Below are 19,978 nucleotides of genomic sequence, written 5' to 3'. Positions count from 1 at the left end.
TCACTTTTAGTATAGGCACCTCAGCACTTTTGGACAAAGGTGGCTGCATTGAAACGTGTTGTACACTGTGCAGTGCCAAACAGAAGTGATCGAGAAGTGGCCATTTGTGTGAGAGACTGTTTACGTGATTGACAGGTCTCAGGTGAGACGAGGATCGGCGGACTCCTCCCCCCAGCAAACAGGGATGTCCCGGACCGTCAAGCGCTACCCATCATCCAACTGGCCTATCACCTCCAATGCTCTGCCCAATGGGAACGGCAACAGACATCATAGCGACCAGAGACTCACCGTCGACCGCCAGGGGGGTGACAACCTCAACAATGCTGTGGCCCCCATAGGTATGGTAATAACCAATATGCAGGCCTATGCACCACAAATATAAAATACTCACACCCAGACAAAAATACAAGAGAGATGTCATTTCTGCCACTTTTAAACCTGGGTTTTTCCATACACGCCTCTGTTGGCTTGATAACAGTTGTAATAAACAATGATAGTGTAAAAGTAAAAAGCAATCAATTAATTTCAATGTAAGAAATGATAACATAAGCAGTAGTGTGTGGTGCTCATATGCACACATGTTACAGTATAAGATAGTAACAAGAGCTGTCTTCAGGTGAGACTCTTGTTAAAAACAGGAAAATATGGACGCCTATGTCTGCAAGCTTGTTTTTTTCCCACTGGCGATGGACACATTGCAGAGCTTCTTGATACAGTGAAAAAGTCAGAGCGCTACTTGCAATCTTCTGCTGAATGTGTTGCTAGATAGAAGTATGTTGACCTTTTTTGTAACTTAATTCTATCATTACTCTTAGGGAGTCTAACAGATGTGGATGTCTTACTTAAACTGCTTGCAAGCTTGCTCATGAACTAGGTTATTCAAGTTGGCCAGCGATTCTTTCACCTTTTTTCTTGTCCCAAGTGAATACACTCTTTTTGGCTAGCTTGGCAATTCATCACATGTGTAGTTGTTCACTGTGCTGTTACTACAGCTTGTAAATCATGATGTGAGAAATGCATGATACACATCCGTGATATAACATTTTCACTGCCTGTTTCTACCATTTTCTTTAGCATACTGTGTGTAAATTGAACTACATTTAGAGTAGAGAGGGAATTTGGGTCTGTATTCATCTGCAGTATGAATGGACCTTTGGAGATGCTGAAAAGGCTTTTACAGGACAGAAGGACTGAAAGATCTTCTATTCCCTCCTTTGATCCGACCTCTTTCCCCAAACATTTCCCAAATCACTCACCCTGGGGCTTAACTGGGTTCACATATCCAGCACAGCCTGCCACACACACAGACACACACACGCACCCAGACCCACACTCACACACATGCACACATGGACGCACGCACACACACACACGCACGCACACACACGCACGCACACACACACACACACAGGCCCGCACACACACACACAGGCCCACACACACACAGACACACACAGGCCCACACACACACACAGACACACACAGGCCCACACAGACACACAGACACACACATGCCCACACACACACACACACACAGAGTCCGCAGATGAATGGAACATTAGATAAAAAGTAAGATTTGGCTCCAGCCCAGGGCCTCGGTCTACTGTGGGGTTTTCAATTACAAGGGCAGCAGTGTGGCATAGTGGTTATGGAACTTTACTGAGGAAGCTTTTAATTTAGAATTCCGGAAGGGGCACTGCTGCTATAGAACTTTGCATGGTCCTGAACCTGGGAAACTTCAGTAAATATCCATCTATTTAAAGGGATAAAATGGCAATTGGACAAGAACATCTGCTCAGAGGGGTAGGAGGATTACTGAGTTAGCTGGATAACTGCTCTGGCTACAACCTGGAGCAGCTCTATTTATTATAGCCCATGTTCCTGATTTGGAAAGGTTTACTCAGTGCAGTTATCCAGCTAACTCAGTAATCCAGCTGTGTGAAACAGAGCCCAGATAATAATAGTAGTAATAATAGTAATAATAATAATAATAGTAAAAAGGTGGCAGATTATCCCAGTGGCAACTGCCACGTATGAAATGTCTTCCTCTGAGCTCACATTTTTCCATGCAGAAGGCATCAGAAATGCACAAACAAATATCATTCAAGACAGTGACAAACAAAACTATAAAAATAAAAATAGAAATGGATATAAAACAGATATAATAAAAACAGATGTAAGTGCAGCGTAGAAATGCATCTTAATACATCTTGGCTGCGGGCTGCAGTGTGAAAAGAAGCAGGCTGGTGACACCGCGCGTTTCGGGGGAGAACCGCAGGTGTCTTCACTCTCCAGAATCGGCAGTGGACATTGTGCCTGGACACGGCTACAAACAGCCAACTGGATATTCCAAATTATGGTGGAAATTGGGGATACTCCAAATTAGGGTGGGGGCTTACAGTATATCAGTGTGCACACAGTGTAGAGGCTTATATCAGTGTGCACACAGTGCAGAGGCTTACAGTATATCAGTGTGCACACAGTGTAGAGGCTTATATCAGTGTGCACACAGTGTAGAGGCTTATATCAGTGTGCACACAGTGTAGAGGCTTATATCAGTGTGCACACAGTGTAGAGGCTTATATCAGTGTGCACACAGTGTAGAGGCTTATATCAGTGTGCACACAGTGTAGAGGCTTATATCAGTGTGCACACAGTGTAGAGGCTTATATCAGTGTGCACACAGTGTAGAGGCTTATATCAGTGTGCACACAGTGCAGAGGCTTATATCAGTGTGCACACAGTGTAGAGGCTTATATCAGTGTGCACACAGTGTAGAGGCTTATATCAGTGTGCACACAGTGCAGAGGCTTATATCAGTGTGCACACAGTGCAGAGGCTTATGTCAGTGTGCACACAGTGCAGAGGCTTGCATCAGTGTCCAAAGACAGGGCAAAGGCCTGCATCTGTTCCCTACATCTGTTCCCTCGCACTCACAGCCCTGGGGGAGAGCCAGCCACAGGCAGCCGTTGCTGGCACCTCTGTTCTGCGCTGTTCAAACGCCACGGCGGAGCCGTCTAGCAATGCACACTCTTAATTACCTTCCTCACCGCCCTCAGATCCTCAGAGCCTTTAATAAATTCTGTCCCACGTCCAAGTCTTTTTTCTTTTCCCTTCCAGGGCAACGCGAGTTGAATTAGTTCCCAAACATTACGCAGCTTTCCCTCTCTCGTACACCTCGCCCCAACGATAAGGGCCTTGGAGGGCAGCCCGGCTGTCATCTGGATCCTCTCCGCAGCTGCTTCTCAGACCCGTGACACGTCCACCCCGCGCGCGCTCCCTCCAGAAGCCGCCGCGCGACGGCCAGCCTCTCCCCTCAGTCAGGGAGCCGCCCGCCTGCGACGATGCAGCTCCGCGCCGCTCTCTCCCCTGTCCTCCTCCTCACCGCCGCGCTGCTCTCCTCCTCCCCCTCTCTCGCAGGGGCCAACGGCACCTCCAGCCTGGACCGCATCAAGATCGTCTTCACCCCCATGGTCTGCCGGCGGACCTGCAGCGGCGGCCGCTGCTTCAACAGCTGCGAGAAGGGCGACACCACCACTGTCTACAGCGAGAACCAGAACCAGAACCAGCAGCCCAAGCCCCAGGGCTTCCGCCTCTGTGAGTGCCGCCGACCCGCCCTCCTTCCTCCCTCCTCCTCCTCGTCCTCTTCCTCCTCCTCCGCCGTCGTCCCACGCTCCTCTTCCTCCTCAGCGCATGGGGCGCTTTCTCTCAGCCACCCACCCCGGATTAAACCCCCCCCCCCCACCCCCGCCGGCTCGGGGATATCGGGGCGCGTGTTGATTCTGGCTCGCCGCGCTTTCCGCTATCTCTGCTGGCGATTAGCGGGGTCTAACGAGGGAAGAGCGGGAGAGGCGATAAGGCGCCCTCCCTCGGGGGCCCACCTGCCGACTGTAAACGCCGGAGGGAAAGGGATGACAAAGTGCTCAGCCTCAACGCAGGCGAAGGCGGTGTGAATATCTGTTAAATAGACAGGAGGGATTAGGAGCCGGGCCTTTCTTCCCGAGGCAGCTGCTCGGGGGGGGGGGGCGTGCGAACCGCGCCCGCCCCGCACCCTGCCCCGTCTCCTCGCGGTTCGCACCTCTCCCGAGCGGCCCCGATTAACCCTTTAATGCGCCGCAGCGGCCAGGAGAGCGGGCTGCAGTGCGGACGGAGATTAATGGGGATTACAGTAAAGCGCGGATTAATCTGCAGGGCTTTGCCGTAAACCACACAAGTGGTCCCTGGGCGAAAGAGCTAACAATGGCGGAGGGCACATTGTTTCCAGTGTGCGTCTGAGCCCCCGTGTTGGGGCTTGTGCTTGGTTCTCACTGGAAATGATTGTAGAGGCAGGGGTACCCCCGCCACACACATCGTTCGTCTCCATTGGACGTGTTTAGCAATACTGGGAGCGCTTGCATGAGTTATGGCTAAACAGATTTTTTGGATTTATCCACCCCTTAATACGCTTCTTGAACACACACACAGGATGCAAAAAAACGCTTCAATTATTTGGCAAAGGTTTTGCTTAACCCTTTGAAGAGCAGATGTTTTTTTTTCAAAAGTTTTCTAGAACTCCATTGCTTTCGGTTACCAGCTGTGATTGTTACGTCAGCATTAGAATTCTCAGTTAAGAACATTCTAATCACATATTTGTGATTTTACACCTTAAAGGGTTAATTTAATATATAACCCTGTGACTTTGTAGTGTTTGTAAAAATGCGTTTAATGCATTTTTGTTATTGTTTTTTTAGATATTTGTGAAAAGACTTGGATGAAGTAGCTATACAGCCAAGCCATGTGTATTGTTATCCTCAACTGTCTTTCAATGCAATAACTTCTGTTTGCTTTACTGAGAGAAATATTCTAATTCTAGTTACCTCGAGTCACAGTGTGTGGTTACTCCAAACATAAAGCATGGCATGTATCCACAAGTTCCACATCAGAGCTCTCCAGCTCCGTTTTAAAGTACAATGGCATCTTGTTTTAAAAGCCCTCAGTACCACTGCACACGCTATCCATCAGGCTGCTTGGACCGCTTCCCGATCCGGCACTTCACACGGGCTGCCTAAGAATAGCCCCGCCGCCGCCGCCGCATACTGATGCTGAGAGAGCGCGAGGCGGGCCAGCGCAGGGCCGGCGCAGGGCCGCGGCTCAGATTTAGGGGGAATTAATGGACCCGCGTAGCGGATAATTCAGCCGGCGTGTGTAATCGCTGCGTGTAATCGCTGCGTGTAATCACCGCGCCGCTTCCTGTGAGCTCGGGCGCTAGCTCCGGAGGCGGGCGGAGAGAGAGGGAGAGAGTGAGAGAGAGAGAGAGATAGAGAGTGAGGGAGAGAGAGAGAGCGAGAGACAGAGAGAGAAAGGGAGATAGAGACAGAGAGAGAGAGAGAGAGAGAGACAGAGAGGGAGAGAGAGCGACAGAGACAGAGAGAAGAAAGAGAGAGAGGAGAGAGAGATAGAGAGAGAGAGGGAGAGAGAGAGAGAGGGGTAGGCAGAGAGAGAGGATAGAGAGGCGACAGACGACAGAGAGAGATAGAGAGAGGAGAGAGAGACAGAGAGAGGCGACAGAGAAGAGAGATAGAGAGAGAGAGAGACAGAGAGGGAGAGAGAGAGCCGCGCGGCGGACCTGGGAACGCTGCTGGTTAATGCTGTCTGACAGAGGCCTCATTCCTCACATGCCAGCCGAGCTCGCTCTCAGCCCCCCCCGCCCCACAATTCATGCTCGCTCAAACAATGCGAGACTCGCACCGCCGTAGCGGCCAGTGTGTGTCGGCGCTATATCTTGCCTGAGCTTTCCTTTCTCGCTTCCGCTGTTTGACGGGAGAGCGCTACCCCCTTCAAGGCTAGGGTAGAAACTCGAGGACGCCAGCATAGAGAATTCCTTTTGATGAAACCTGTGCTGTAGCTTGACCAGAACGGATCCGTTTTTTTTATTGTGCCCATAAAAGGCTACCTTTTATTGTCCGGGCTCTGTTCCTTTCATTTGCCAGGCTTTGAAGCTGAACTGGAAGCAGGTTATGTGAGGTCGGTCCCAAATATTTAGGGCACTGGCACTTCTGAGAAAAGATAAGTGAATTTAGAAGGCTGTATTTATGCGTGTTAAGGTCCCACCTGCTAACTTCTATCACACTTGTCCTTTTTTCTTTAGAAGGGTTTTTCTGCAGTAACTCCTACACAAAGATTTAAGTATTTCTGCAGAAATAAATCTTCAGAGTTAGAAAAGACAGCAGAACAGTGGTCTCCCACTACTTGAAACGATGTCTACCACATGTTTGTAAAAGCATTATACAGTATTTCTTCTCCAGTATTCAAGAAAGCAACCATACATTTGAATCGTCAGTTGGGCAATATTTCTGACAGCGTTTCCACTGATTTAGCAGTTGGAAGTTGGGGGGCAAGGACAGGGCCCCAGTAAAGAGAGGTGGATACATTTGCAATAAGGGGATAATATTGGAGGCCCTGCCCACAGGGCAAAGTTCATACATCATAAAGCAGTATGAAAGGCAGAGCTGGTATTAAAGCTGAAGTGTGAGGATGTGGGTCCAGGAGGACAGTGGCAGCAGCCTGCAGAAACCAGGCCCTAGACATTAAACTTCATGACTTCCTGCTCTTTGACTTTTTTTGCTGCTTCTCATTAGCTGTGTGGCCCCTGCCCGCTCCACCCACTGAATTTGAAGAAATCAATGAAAGGCCGAACTCTCACCCAGTCACTGCTGCTAATGACCAGAGCCTGACTTCCCTCCCTCCCCCCCCTCCCCCCCCAGTCTTCTGTCAGCTTCCCTGCATGAACGGCGGACGCTGCATCGGGAGGGACCAGTGCTGGTGCCCGTCAAACTCCACGGGGAAGTTCTGTCACCTCCCCGCCCCCCCTCCTCAGAAGCCCCAGCCCGCCCAGAAAGAGGTCGCCCAGCCCGGACACAACTCGCACTCCATGTACACCCTGCCCCTCTCCAACCAGCAAGGTAAGGACCCCCTGCCCGTTTCTGCACGGCAAACACGGCGCTGCCCGCCTTCTGCAGGTCCCCTGCTCCAGGGTCACTTTCCCCAAATGCCTCGCAGTTGTTTTTCTGCTGGAAGAACAAGTTTGTTTGTGTTCATGTAATTGTGTTTTATTTAATCAATGTAATGAGTGGGGCTGGGGGGGGGAGGCTGATGGTGATACACGGCCATGCTGCCTCCTTGTGCCTGTAGTCTTTTGATCAGATGTTTGGAAAGAGCCCAGACTTTGTTTGGAAATGGGCTTTTCATTTTTCCATGTGTTTTCTTTCATTGTTAGTCAAAGAATGTCATGATTTGCACACACAATGGCTGCTGTCACCGAGTTTGAAACCTGTGACTTTCCCATATTAATACAGTGCCAAGCTATCTTTAATCAGAATCTGGTGAAAAATTTAGGCAGATACGCATTTCCATCCAGATATATTTTGTGTGCCAGCCATTCAGATCCACACAAACTTTGTTGACCAGCAGCTGATGTCAAATTTAATTATAGATGTATTAAACTTCGTGTGTGTTTTGAATTTCTTTTATTGTTCACAGACGGCTCCCTCTTATCAACAGAATGCCAGGAGGGACATAAAATACACTGTAATCAGATCCAGAAATACAAGCTATAATAAGAAACAACAAGTTTACGAACAATATTCGTTTTTGCCTCTGTTCTTCCTCTCCTGGACTCCCTTTGTCCTGGAGTAAATGGAAGCAGAGCTCTCCTCCCATGTAGCATCCCTCCCATTACATTCCTGCCATTTTCAGCCCATTGCATTTTAATAAGGCTACGTTAAGGATAACATGTGTCCGTAGTTACTGCACAGCACAAGAATGCCTTTGTCTATGGACTGTATCAAAGGGGAGATTGGAATTGATTAATATGGTGAAAATATAAGATATTGCATGGAGCAGTGTTGAACGTTCGTAGAGGCATTTTTAATGGTGAGCGTTAATTCTCAGACGATTTCAGCCCCATCTTGCCATACTGCTGAAATTATTACCAGTAATAGTGCGCTATATTTATTGGCCCTGTCCAGATTGATACTCACATAATGCTTTTATTTAGTTCTGCAAATGAAACCTTCTTATAATACATAGGTCATCCAAGGGTTATCAGGCGAGGAACAGAAACGTATGTTACCGCATACTGTACCATTATGTGTTTCCGTGGAATCCCTCTTCTTTCCCACCTGCTGGCAGTGGAATCGCTGGAGTCTAAGCTGGCGCTGTGTTTTTTGGACAGCCTCCATGCACCCATCCCTGGTGAATGTGCACATCCAGCATCCGCCCGAGGCAGAGGTGCAGATCCACCAGGTGGCCCGGGTCAAGCCTGGCCAGATGCCCCCTGCCGGGCGGGACACCAGCGCAGATGGGGTGCACTCTGTGCAGCAGCGCTCCCAGCCAGGGAACGGGAACGGGAACGGGAACGGGAGCGGGAAGGGCATCGACAACGGCAACGGCAACGGCAACGGCCACACCAGGCCACACAGCCGGCAGAATGGCTACGTGGGCAGGTGCTTCCAGGAGACCATTGACGGACAGGTACGTTTAGCCGCGCGGCTAACATCCTTTAGAATACATGGAATGCAGGAGTTGACGTTAATTAAGATTAACTGCCTCAGAAATCCTGGAAGGTGCCCCTCCTCCAGCCACACGCTATCTTACTTTTCCGCCTGCGAGCAGCTGTCCGTCAGTAGGAGCGTGACTCCATCTTGATTTATCTCCTGTGAGAAGTTACACGAGGTGAAGCTTTCGGTCATCGCATGTTCCAAGACAAAGATGTGATGTGGTGGGGTTAAATCGAGGGCAGAGGGCACTGAAAACAACCTCACAGGGTTAATGTCAGAATGCAGAAAGGGCAGCAGCTCCTCAGTACTGCTTACTGCAGGGAGGGCTGCTGCTCCTCAAACCTGATCACTTCCAGTAAGAGCAGCTGTTCTTCAGCACTGCTCACTGTCAGGGCCTCATTCTGTCCCTCTCACAGATTAGCCAGTGGATGGTTAGCCTATCTCAGCAGGTTCCAGTTCTGATACAAGGGGCAATGCAGACCACATTTACTGGGGCATGTTCCAGTTCTCTTACCAGGCTTTCCAGGATTATCTGCTTGATGAGGAGGGGAAGCGATTGTTCTGTTCTTCCCATTTGTCAACCAAACTTTTGAGGACTTAATCAGCCATATATCACCACTGAAAGGTCACACATCTTTGTCAGACATGACTGATTATGTGTGTCAGTAATAGATGTGATTTAATCAATGCAGTACAGTCAGATATACCTATTGAGCTGCCAGTTAGAAGAGCAAGCTACTGTCTCAGTAACTTCTGATAGAAATTTGTTTTTAGTTTTTCTCTAAAATTTCCGTATATCTCAACTGGCATGTAGTTCTGTCGGTTTGATATTAATTTCCTCAAAATTAGCCAAGCCAACTATTTAAGCAGAGGAAGTGTTCATGCTAGTAGTTGCTTTTGCCCGTCTTAAACAGATGGTTTCACTTCTTCCTCGCAGATGGGCAGGACACAACATGGTTTCCAGCATGCAGGGTTGATCTAATGTGACAGGATAGATGGTTTTCATATCTAACAGTGTTGAATTACTTTATACGTGTCCCGTGATGAGGAACCCCTTTACTTTTACATCCCTGCATGTGAAAGTCTGAATGTTTCTGAAATAGGATTGTAGTGTGGAAAGATATTCATGGGCACTGTGCCAGGCACAGCGTACACTATGCTAATGTGGCGTAATTGCAGTCTGGGGCTGTGGAAGGCACCGGTGCATGCTGGGTAATGTATCCCAGCCCGTGTGTTTATACAGCCTCTCTGTGTGTTTGCATTGCAGTGCGGTAAGCCACTTCCCGGCCTGACCAAACAGGACGACTGCTGTGGCAGCGTGGGAGCCTCCTGGGGTCTGAACAAGTGCACAGAATGCCCCCCCAAACCAGGTGCGTGCCAGCTCCCCCTGTGGCCACTGCGCGTCTGTGCACAGTCCCCCGAGCAGTCTTACCTTTCAACCAATTCAGCTACCAGCTACGTGCACTTGCATGCTTGTGGTACAGAGCCCTAAAACGTTCTGAATGCAAACTAATTGTGGATAAATGATGGAGAATAGTTTGCATAATCCATTCCATATGGTGACTTTCTTATGTATCGCAGCTGTCTGTTATAGCAACATGCTGTCATACCAAAGTTATCCATATTTAGCCTGAGATCTACAATGATTGTTTGAACTATTTGAAGTGTGGTTTAGTAGCCGGCAATGCATGTAATTAAAATTCCACTTTGTTTTGAAAAGCGGAGTCACACTTATTGTAACCCTAACACTAAACTTAACACTTAATGTTGATACTGATTCTTCTTTGGGGCCCCCACATGTTCCTGATGCCACATCCTGTTATGGCGGTTTGTATTAAATAAACATAATAAACCAGTTACAGCTCATCTGGGGATGAGAGTTCAGGTTTCAGAGAGCGGCGGGTTCTTTTTGTATAAGTACAAACTATAAAGAAGAAAACAGATAAATGTTATGATGTGTTAATTTGAGGCAACAAGACAGCTTTTTTTCTTGTAGTTCACAAACCAGATTTATGTTACTTTCGCTAATGACGGTTAGTGAGCTATTTCTCTTGCTAATAAGAGACTTCGGGGAAATGTATTTTCTTCATTTGCTTCCCATAGTCTGTGCTGCTTGTTCTCAGTAGCAATTATTACTGTTTTGTGTGTGGAGCTGTGTTGTAACCACAGAGACATCCTCCCATCATAAAAGTCGTGTTTGTGAGTAACAAAAACCTAAACGTCACCAAAGAGGCGTCGCTCACGCATAACGCAGCTCGGCAGGAATGTTTGTTTCCGTCTGAAGGGGACTCGTTGCCGCTTTGTAATTTAGCGGAGAAGAGACATGAGCAATCGTTCCCTCCTGAACACATGTGTTTGTCCTGAAAACAAACAAGGAACTATGGTTGAAGCCCTGGCTGGTTATGCTGTGTTGATGGAGGGCAATGGTTGTCTGCATGAACCGCTCCACTGCTGTCAGGATTTCACTGGGAAGAAAAGTCCACTGCAGACATTTGCCCTGCATGACCTGCTCTCTGCCTGTCTGAATGTTTCTTCTTACATAAGCTCGTGCTGGCATTTGGAAAGGAGGGTCCCAGCTCAGCATTTGTCCAAGGACTGTTAATCCAATTAGGAAATGAGTTCGCCCTCACGATCGGGCTGTGGTAGATGTCAATTGGTTGTCAAAGGGGGCTGCCACATTTCATTCTTAGCTAAGCATCTAATGGGGCTCTAATCTGAAGCAGACAGCAGTTTCCCACTGGGTTATAGAGCAGTGATGGCCCTCTGTTTCTAACATCGTGCCAAATTCTTCTTCCAAACATCCCCGCAATCGTTCATAAATCTGTTTCCATGTTTTCAGAATTTTAAATGGATGAAATATCCCACACATTTAGCTCCCAATTGTGCAAAGAAAAGTGCTTCAGTGCAACAGTACTTTTATTTATTTTTTGCATTGCGCACTCTTCAAGGTGAAAAAGCACAGGTGCATTCAACAAACCAACCTGTGGAGCATGCCGAATCGAATACTGTAAGGAGGGTCCCTGGGAATGCTAAAAGGCTTTCTGTGTGGCTGCCTTGTGTTTTTAAAGGTGACTTATATCACACCCTGGACACATTTGGTTTAACTACCAATGGTGATTCCTGAACTGTAGGGTAAAGCGATTTGTGCTTTTTAAAGTCAATTTTTTATCGTGGTGGGAAGCTATAAATTGCATTGAGACCTTTTTAAGGCTGAAAGCGTGCTGTGAAACTGAATATGGTTTCACCAAAGTAAAATGTCCCCAAAGTGAACTTTGCAGTGATAATGCTAAGTACATGTTGTAACTGGTAGGCACCGTGCCAGACGCATAAACTGAAAGGAACCATTTTGTCATTTCATACATGCTCTTTGTGTTTGCACTCAGGCCAGTTGAGGGGTTGATCACACAAATTCAGAAACAAACTGTTCAATTAAAGATTGCGTAGCAGTATTCCCACACTCACAGATCATCAGAGGTGGAAAATCCTGGTTCAGAAAGTAGAAGTCCTCCCCAGGATTTTGTCCCAATCACCAGGTTTTTGGAACTTAAGCCAGGAGGTATAACTGATTAGTGAAATCAGCTGGCTGAGTTCATGGATGGAAGAAACACATGGTGGGACTTTTACTTTCTGACCCCAGGACTTTCCCCCTGTGCAGAACAGCTTGCGTTTCCCCCATGACGCTGATGTGATGTGCCCAGCCCCTGAATGTTTGTCTGTTTTTGGGTGTGAAAAATACTCCTGTTTATTTCTTTTGCTTGAAAAATGTACAGGCTCTTGTGCAGCTGGCAGAATACAAGAACTGCATCCTTCATTTTATTCATACAAATGACCTCTCCTGGCAATCAAGCTATAAACTGTATCTTTGAAGTATGTGTTCTAATACATAATGAATCAGAGTGAGAGAGACAGAGAGACAGAGACTGAGAGAGAAGACCAGTCCTATCAGCTTGGCTTGCTAATCAGAATTAATAGGATCACAATGATAATTTCCCTTAAAGCACTAAGACAGACCCTCAGCTTAAGCCTCTTGGAGTTCTGTCTGTTTTTCGTCATCTTCACGATTACTTCCATGTGGTATAATTCATCCCGTTTCTCCTGTTTTTTCCTTGTGAGACCTCTGGACTAGATGCACCAAACACTCCCCTGATTGTGCTTTAGAACCCAATGAAAGAGTTCTGTTCTTTCTGAACCCAGTACAGGCCCATCATATTATTTTGGGCAGATTGCTTTGCACAGGGTGTGCGCTGGACAGGCTGCAGAAACAGCAATGGAAACAGCATAGAAGAAAGAAGTTCTCTCCCCCCCTCCCCCCCCCACAGAATCCAACATACTGTAGGTTATATGTTGACAGGTAAAATATACGGCCTCAGGAAGGCTAGTGCTAAGAAGTGATTGGTCACGGGGTGTTATTTAGATAATTACATGTGTGTATGGTCATAGCCTTGATCACACTGAAGAGGCCATCTCAACTCCAGGAAGATGTAGATATGGAAAATGAAAAAAAGTATTTTTTGATCACCCTAGATAGCCTTTAAGTTTCTGAGATTCCTTATATTGTGACACTTCCTTTTCAGTAATACTAATACCTTATGAACGATAGGAATTTAAGAAAAAAAAAAAAACTAAAAGAATGTCTCTTCAGGTAATAGCTTTAAACTCTCCCTGTTCTCATGTCAGTTGCCCAGACTGAGGAGTCTGAATAATAACTTGGATATTATCTTTCTATGAAAACAAACTTTGTCTCTGAAGCTAGTCCACAACACTTAGATAAAGGGTAAAGGTTGTGTGCTTCAGTATCAGATTATTGAAAAAACAGGGCCAAAAATGAATCCCCTGTAAAAGAAATAATTTTGAAACCTAACAAGAAACCTCTTTGGCACAGAGAAGAGGGATGTGGAAGAACGCTTTCTCCAGAGAGGCTCCTTGCAAAGTAATTCATGTCCCCTCGCTGTGCTGCTTTTGCTTGTCTTGGGAGCCGACCCATTGCGTCGGCGCTGACTCGAGCAGCCTTTACTGCCGAGCTATCTAGCCTTCTGTGAAGAAGCTTACGGCAGAGCGCGAGGTTCAAGGCTCGCTCCTCGGCTGAGCCACTCCCGTTCTGTGTGAGCTCTGCGAATGAGGCGTTGAATGAGTCCCCACCCACATGATGCAAACCAGAACACCAGGCAAGATGTGCCTCCTTGTCTGCAAGTGAACTGTACTGTGTGGCCACCTCACTGCAACACAGCTTCAAAGCTGCTGGAATGTTCTACAAGCATGTGCAGCTGTAGCCAGGAATGAGGGCTGGCTTACTCTCAGAGCAATGAGCACGTTGATTGGCATGGACAGCACTGTTATGCTGGTGATGATGTGGTTTCACTTACAGCGGTGGCCCAGATGTGTCGCGCCTTTTGGCTGTAGGCACAAAGCATGCCATGTTCTCATCCATAGTTGGGTGTGCTTTTTGATGCATTTTAAATGGCGTATCTGCCGATGTACCATGTCTGATACTCCAGTTGACACCCCAGTTGTGTGTCAGAATCTTGTTGGGTGGACCATTGGCTAATAGGCTAAAAAGGGTTTGACCTCTGGGATATAGGGAGCATTACACTGCCTTCCATACCATTTGGATCCATCACTCAGTCTCACTGCATATATTCTCTCCCATTGACTCTGTCTGTGCTGGGTCCTTTCCCAGGGAGAGGAATCAGAGGTCCCAGGAGCTGAAATAAATCAGCCTCCCCCCCCCACAGGAGCCACTTCCCCCCCAGGCCCAGCAAGGTCACCATGATCTCAGCCTCCAAGACCTCCTCCTTCCACTCGGCCTCTCTGAAGTAGCACCAGGATGTTTTTAATGAGCATTTGGATCAATAAAGTTTGAACAGGGTGGAGGGAGCCGAATTCGTCATCTTCTCACATGAGATCATTCCTCCCAACCGTGTCCAGAAATAGAGCTCCCTAACCGCTATTTCATCTTCGCTTCCTCCAGCTTATGACCTTTTTTATTAGCCGATATCGAGCACTGAGCACTTGCTAATAGCTGATATCAAAGCCTGCAAAGGCACATCATAAAACAGAATTTATTTAATCTCTGATACCATCTCTTATCCCCTTACAGTGATTTCCTTGGCAGCAAGAACATAAAGACCCGTTGACCTCACGGGTCTGTAGGAAAGCCAGTGTGGGTCCGAGCAGTTTGTTTAGGCATCTCAGTATAGCCGTGGTTCCATTTGGAGCTCAGAGGGTTTTTCCAGCTATGAGAAACATTCCTGGTTCAGACGTATTCGTCCTTCCATAGGTGCTCCCTACCAGTGTGTCACAAAGGAAGCGGATAGTTAATTCTAGTTGTATTCCAAGCAGGGTATCTTAGCAGTGATGTAAGATTACACCCACTCTGACACAAACAACTGAGAGGGTTAGAAAAAATGTTGAAATTGTGAAGTCCTCTTGCAATAAGAACAATTAATTATGTGGAATTTTGGAAGAAATGCGTTAATGGTGAGGTAATTTCAAATATGGAGTCAATGAGCCAGAACATAATGGAGATCAGTGACTTCATTGCAGTCGGGATGTCGGAACGTTTTCATTATTGCCTCTCTAAGGGTCACCAATGCACATAGTGAAACAGCTTGAAATGCCATTGATTCAGTTGGAAGCTTTGAAATAATCATGTTGATGCATGAATGTCAGGAAATGTTTATCACAGCATTATTCGCTGCTTTGTAAAACGCCTTAACCTGAATTTGTGATCCTGTGACCTACAAATGAACACCTTGTCTCACCTAATGTCCAGCAGAGTGATAGCATCAGATTCAGAATCATTGATGGCAGTCTTGATACCTGCTCAAGAAAATGAACTGGTTCAAACCTGACTTGAGGGTGTCAAAACAGCAGCTGAACTATAAGAACCAGACCTCTGCCAGTTTAGCAGCTTTTATCTAATCGTGCTTGCTGCAGAGCTTCAGAAACTGTGTCAGCAATCCGGCTATGCTCTCACATGGTTTTACTTTGTGGCGCCGGTTTGTCCCCTGACCTGCTCTGGAAAAAGGAAACGGGTGGTTGCCACCATGGGTCAAAGGGTGTGAGCTCTGTCAGCTCCCACTGCTCTCGATAGAGCGGAAAGGAGGGCAGGTTCCCTGTCTTCCCAGGCTGGCCCACAGCCTCTCGCCCTCTCAAAATCTACAGCAGTCAACTGCTGTTCCCATGTTCAAGCTCTGATTTCTTGAGCAGGCTCCTCGGATGAAGGGAGGTATCATGGTGGGCCTCCCCCAAGATGGTGGTCTGGACTGTGAGGACACTAAATTATCAATTAAAGCTCCATATTCCCATCACACAGAACCCTTTTAACTGTGCAGGTGCTCTCTCTCCCTTTCTCTCTCCCTCTCTCTCTCTTTTTGTCTCTCTCTCATCACTGGCACTTTCAAACTAAAGCCCAGTGCTAAATTGGATATGGTTTCACCAAAGAAAATAAAAGCTAGGTGTGATAGTATTATGTATATATTGTAACTGGCTGGCGTCAAGCCAGGAGCATCAGTTGAACATTCCATGCATGTTTTCTGTGTTTACACTAGGGTCAATTGCATGGTTGATCACAAGCATTCAGAAACAAGCTGTTCATTCAAAGAATTCCTATATTCACAGGAGAGCTTGTGCTTCTCCCATGATGCTGATGTCACATGCCCAGTCCCAGCATGCTGGCCTGTTATGTGGTTAACATGCTCCTGTTTTTCTTGAACGTGGTGACCACTATGACACCACTCCTCTATCAAGGAGGTCGCATTTACAGTTGAGTACATTGTTAGTCAGTGTCTTATAGTCTTCGCAGACGATTGGTTGAAAGTGAAATTTTCAGCCAGTAGGCGTGTGCTTCATAACAGGATGTGTTCTTGTTAGTGGGCATGAACCAGTCACATACTCATTTGTCAATCTGGGAGAAACCCACCTTGGTATTCTCTCTTTTGAAAACAAGAATCTTTCCCTTCTTGCTTTCTTGACATGCTAGCAGTGCTTCAGTTCTTAAACATGGTAAAGCATTTTGTATCAGGAACCCCAAAGATTTCCCTGTAGATGGTAATCTTCCTATACACTGACACTTTTTGGGCAATGTTCCATTAGCTCCTGAACTCATTCTGTTAGGGTTCAGATTATACCTTTTTCCCTACACTGCCTTTTTTCACTAAGACTTTAGACATTGAGTCGGGTTACTTTGCAATTAGACAGGTAGAATAGAGTAGGCAGGCAGAGTAGATTTCTGCTTGGCTGGTAAAATTAAGTCTTCAACCAGTGGTGAGTTCTGCTCCTCCCAGTTTAACTTAGAGGACTAATAAGCATTGTTGAGAACCGCAGGACGCCCCCGGGTCCTCTGGTATGTGCGGCCAGCTGTCACTCAGCTCAGATTCTCCCTGATCCTGTCTCTATGGGAGACCCCGCCCAATGCCCAGCGAAACAGTTCATTACCCAAGGGAGCTCCGGGGGATTACCACGGTCCGATTGGGATGGGAAGAGGGGAGTGGGCCCGCTGGAGTCAGCGTGTGTTTGACACGATTATCCCTAGCCCCGGGGGCACCTCGCCCCCCCGACCCAGTTCTGCCCCATGAAATTTCAGGTCACCAGACAGAGGATAGGCCTACCTCGTCCTGCACCTCATGCCATGTCCTAGACTTTGCTAGACTACGCTCATGTTTTATCTCCTCCCAGTCATGCATAATGTGATAGTAACAAAAGAATGAAAATATTGATACTGACTACAATGATAGTAGTCTCTTTGTGAATCCTAGTATTATTTAAATGTTTTTCTTGCTTTAAACAGGGAGTCCTTGTCAAAAGATTGACCTTGAGAAGTGCCTCAATACTGACAATTTGTGCCAATATAAGTGCAAGAAAAACTTTCTTTTAAATGGACAAAGCACTATGAGAAAGAAAATTGGTAGCTCTGTCTGGTTCCACTTTCCTAGTACAGTATATTTTTCACATTATCAGCCTTTTGCCTGTGTGAATAAAGGAAGAACAAACTTACAAAGTTGGACTTTGCCAAACAAATATTAGGGGAAGAAGGAATTCTTCATCCAATCATTGAAGTGAGCACAGATGTGATGCACATGACAGGCACCCTGTTTGTGCTTACGCTGGTGTCTAGATTGATGGGAAGTGGTTCTCCTCAGGCCCTGTTTACTTTCCGTCTGCCTGCCAGACAGTCGCTGACATGATCGAAGGCCTCTTTCTTTCATTCCCCAGTCCAAACCGCACTGGACCAACAGCACACCGTCTGATGGAGCTGCAGCTGGAGATTTGGATCCTCACCCTGTATCAACTTCCACAGAGAATTGCATGATGGGAAATAACAGAGGAGCTGTTGTCAGGGGTGCCAGGCGTAGATATTGCCACAGTGCCATCACAGTTGAAAGGCAGATAGTATCAGTTTGTGAACTCATAATGCTTTTTTATGTGTAAATCTCCCCTTGTCCAGCTTTCACTTTCAGGAAGTTGGAGTACTAAAGATAAAGATAGAGAAATAACATTTGGGCAGAGCATCTAAAGAAGTTCAGAGTCACATCATAGGATTATCGCATTCTTATGTTCATACTGTTTGGAAAAAGATTAAGGTTTCTTTTTTTGGAAAAAAGTCTGTATATCATATATAATATATGCATTTCCCATTCCTTGTCCAAAACTTCTAAATTACAAGGGATGACTGTTACCTGAATCTCTTCTCCATGCACTCGTTATTCTGTGCTCCTTCTCTCTGCGAGTCTGGTTTCGCTCTTAAAAACTTGTAAAATATATGACTACTCGCCCTGTTCCTCTTCAGCAGTGGACTCTTAATTACCCCCACTCCATCTTGCAGCAGTCAATCTCTAAGTCAAGGGCCTGTCCTGTCCACCCGATACCCAACTCTCCACGGCACGCCCGCCCCGCAAAATTAATCAAGAAACTTTGTTCGACGGACAGTGCTCTGGAAGAGTAATGACATCATGCTTTCGGGGCTCTGTCAGCAGCTGTTGTGATCTGCAGGGGCATTTGTGGGCAAACAGAATTCTTTGCGGCCACAGTCTTTTGAGCACCAAAGTGTCCTGCTGAAAGATATGTGAAAATGCAGAATCGCTTTGCTGTATTTTGCCCTTGTGGAGTTCGTGTTACAATGGGGAAAAGCCGGAGGGAAGCACTAGTAGTGCCTAGAGATGTGTATTGGTTATGCTTTACTTGCAGATAATGGGACCATTTGCTATCCGACAAGTGAAGCAGGACCCCTGTGTCCAAGCATGCCTCATGTTCAAAGCCTGTGGTTATTATTGTGAGATCAATATGTTGTTAGCTATATAGTAGTAAGTTATGTAGGTTGTTTTCACTTTTGTTTGATGGTAATGCTGTCATATAAAAATTATTGTTGGAGTTCAGTTTACATATCTACCTTCTCCACTCTGGTGTCCCGCAGGGCCCAGTTGTGGGTCCATCTTTTTTCCTCTGTCCAGTTAAGCAGCTCACATCTGTAACTTATATTATTGTTAAATAAATGGTTTGTGTGCTTCATATATGCACTGGTTGTTGAACCAGACATGCTTTGTATGTAATGTTTCCCCTCCTCTAATCAGTTCTCAAGCTCTCTAATTTTCTTTTACAGCCTATGCAGTGATTGCAAATGGCCAAGTCGAGTGCCCTAAAGGTTACAAGAGGATGAACCTGACTCATTGCCAAGGTAAGGAAAGCTAAATTGTACCTTTTGTAGTTCTCCTGTGTAATGATCAAGGCTATTAGGTGAAAATACAGAAATATCTCTTTCTGAAGTATTGTGATAAAAATTCCATTAAGATTTTTCCAAGCTCGTAAAATACAAATTACCAGATACTTAAAACTATATGAAATATGTATTACACATGCATGTAATTTATATACAGCCCATTCTGAAGTATTGTGCCAATGCCAGTGGACTGTTTGTTATATTTTGTGATAAAGTTGATTGATCTGCTGTCTGAAGTTTGTATATTAATCTCATGGTCTCTGTACTTCATTCTGACTGAAATAACATGAAGAGTGCCCGTACTTGTATTTCTAGCTTTATTTATCACCCAGCTGGAAACAGGGTCAAGAGTGTAATTAGGTTTGGCCGGGGTCAGAGTTCAGCTGCCAGTCGGACTTCAGGCTGTAATTTCAACTGGTATGTGGGAACCAGGTTGGGAAATGATAAGGGAGGCCATGGTTATGGTTATTATGGGGTTTGGAGCAAAGATGGGTTAGCAGTAGCTGCCAATTTTTTAGTACAACTCCTTACGGACTGCACTTCTTACAGACTCGCACTAATTCTGTCTGCAGAGGAAAAGCCGTGTTAACTCTTCTTAGATAAATTTCCCTTCCCAAGAAAGTGGCTTTGTAGCCATGCCCTTGCTGGTTGGAAAGTGAAAAACATGATATATTCCTTTAGCGCAGAGAACTGGAGAAAAACATTTATTGTTATTGGGGTCAGCTGT

General features: G+C 46.3%; 1 protein-coding gene across 1 annotated transcript in view; it reads left to right on the top strand.

Moving 5' to 3' along the window:
* The window catches only part of LOC135250888 (latent-transforming growth factor beta-binding protein 2-like), a 108,768-nt gene that overhangs the window by 44,867 nt on the left and 43,923 nt on the right, over positions 1-19,978 (top strand). Inside the window, exons 4-9 of the mRNA XM_064327679.1 lie at positions 136-338; positions 3,421-3,597; positions 6,744-6,941; positions 8,213-8,511; positions 9,805-9,907; positions 19,135-19,209. Coding sequence (XP_064183749.1) covers positions 136-338; positions 3,421-3,597; positions 6,744-6,941; positions 8,213-8,511; positions 9,805-9,907; positions 19,135-19,209 — 1,055 coding nt within the window. The remainder of the gene's footprint in view (positions 1-135; positions 339-3,420; positions 3,598-6,743; positions 6,942-8,212; positions 8,512-9,804; positions 9,908-19,134; positions 19,210-19,978) is intronic.

Source organism: Anguilla rostrata, chromosome 1, assembly GCF_018555375.3.
Source record: "Anguilla rostrata isolate EN2019 chromosome 1, ASM1855537v3, whole genome shotgun sequence".
Lineage (NCBI taxonomy): Eukaryota > Metazoa > Chordata > Actinopteri > Anguilliformes > Anguillidae > Anguilla > Anguilla rostrata.
The sequence above is the reverse complement of the archived record's forward strand: the minus strand, read 5'-3'. Positions and strand labels throughout refer to the sequence as shown.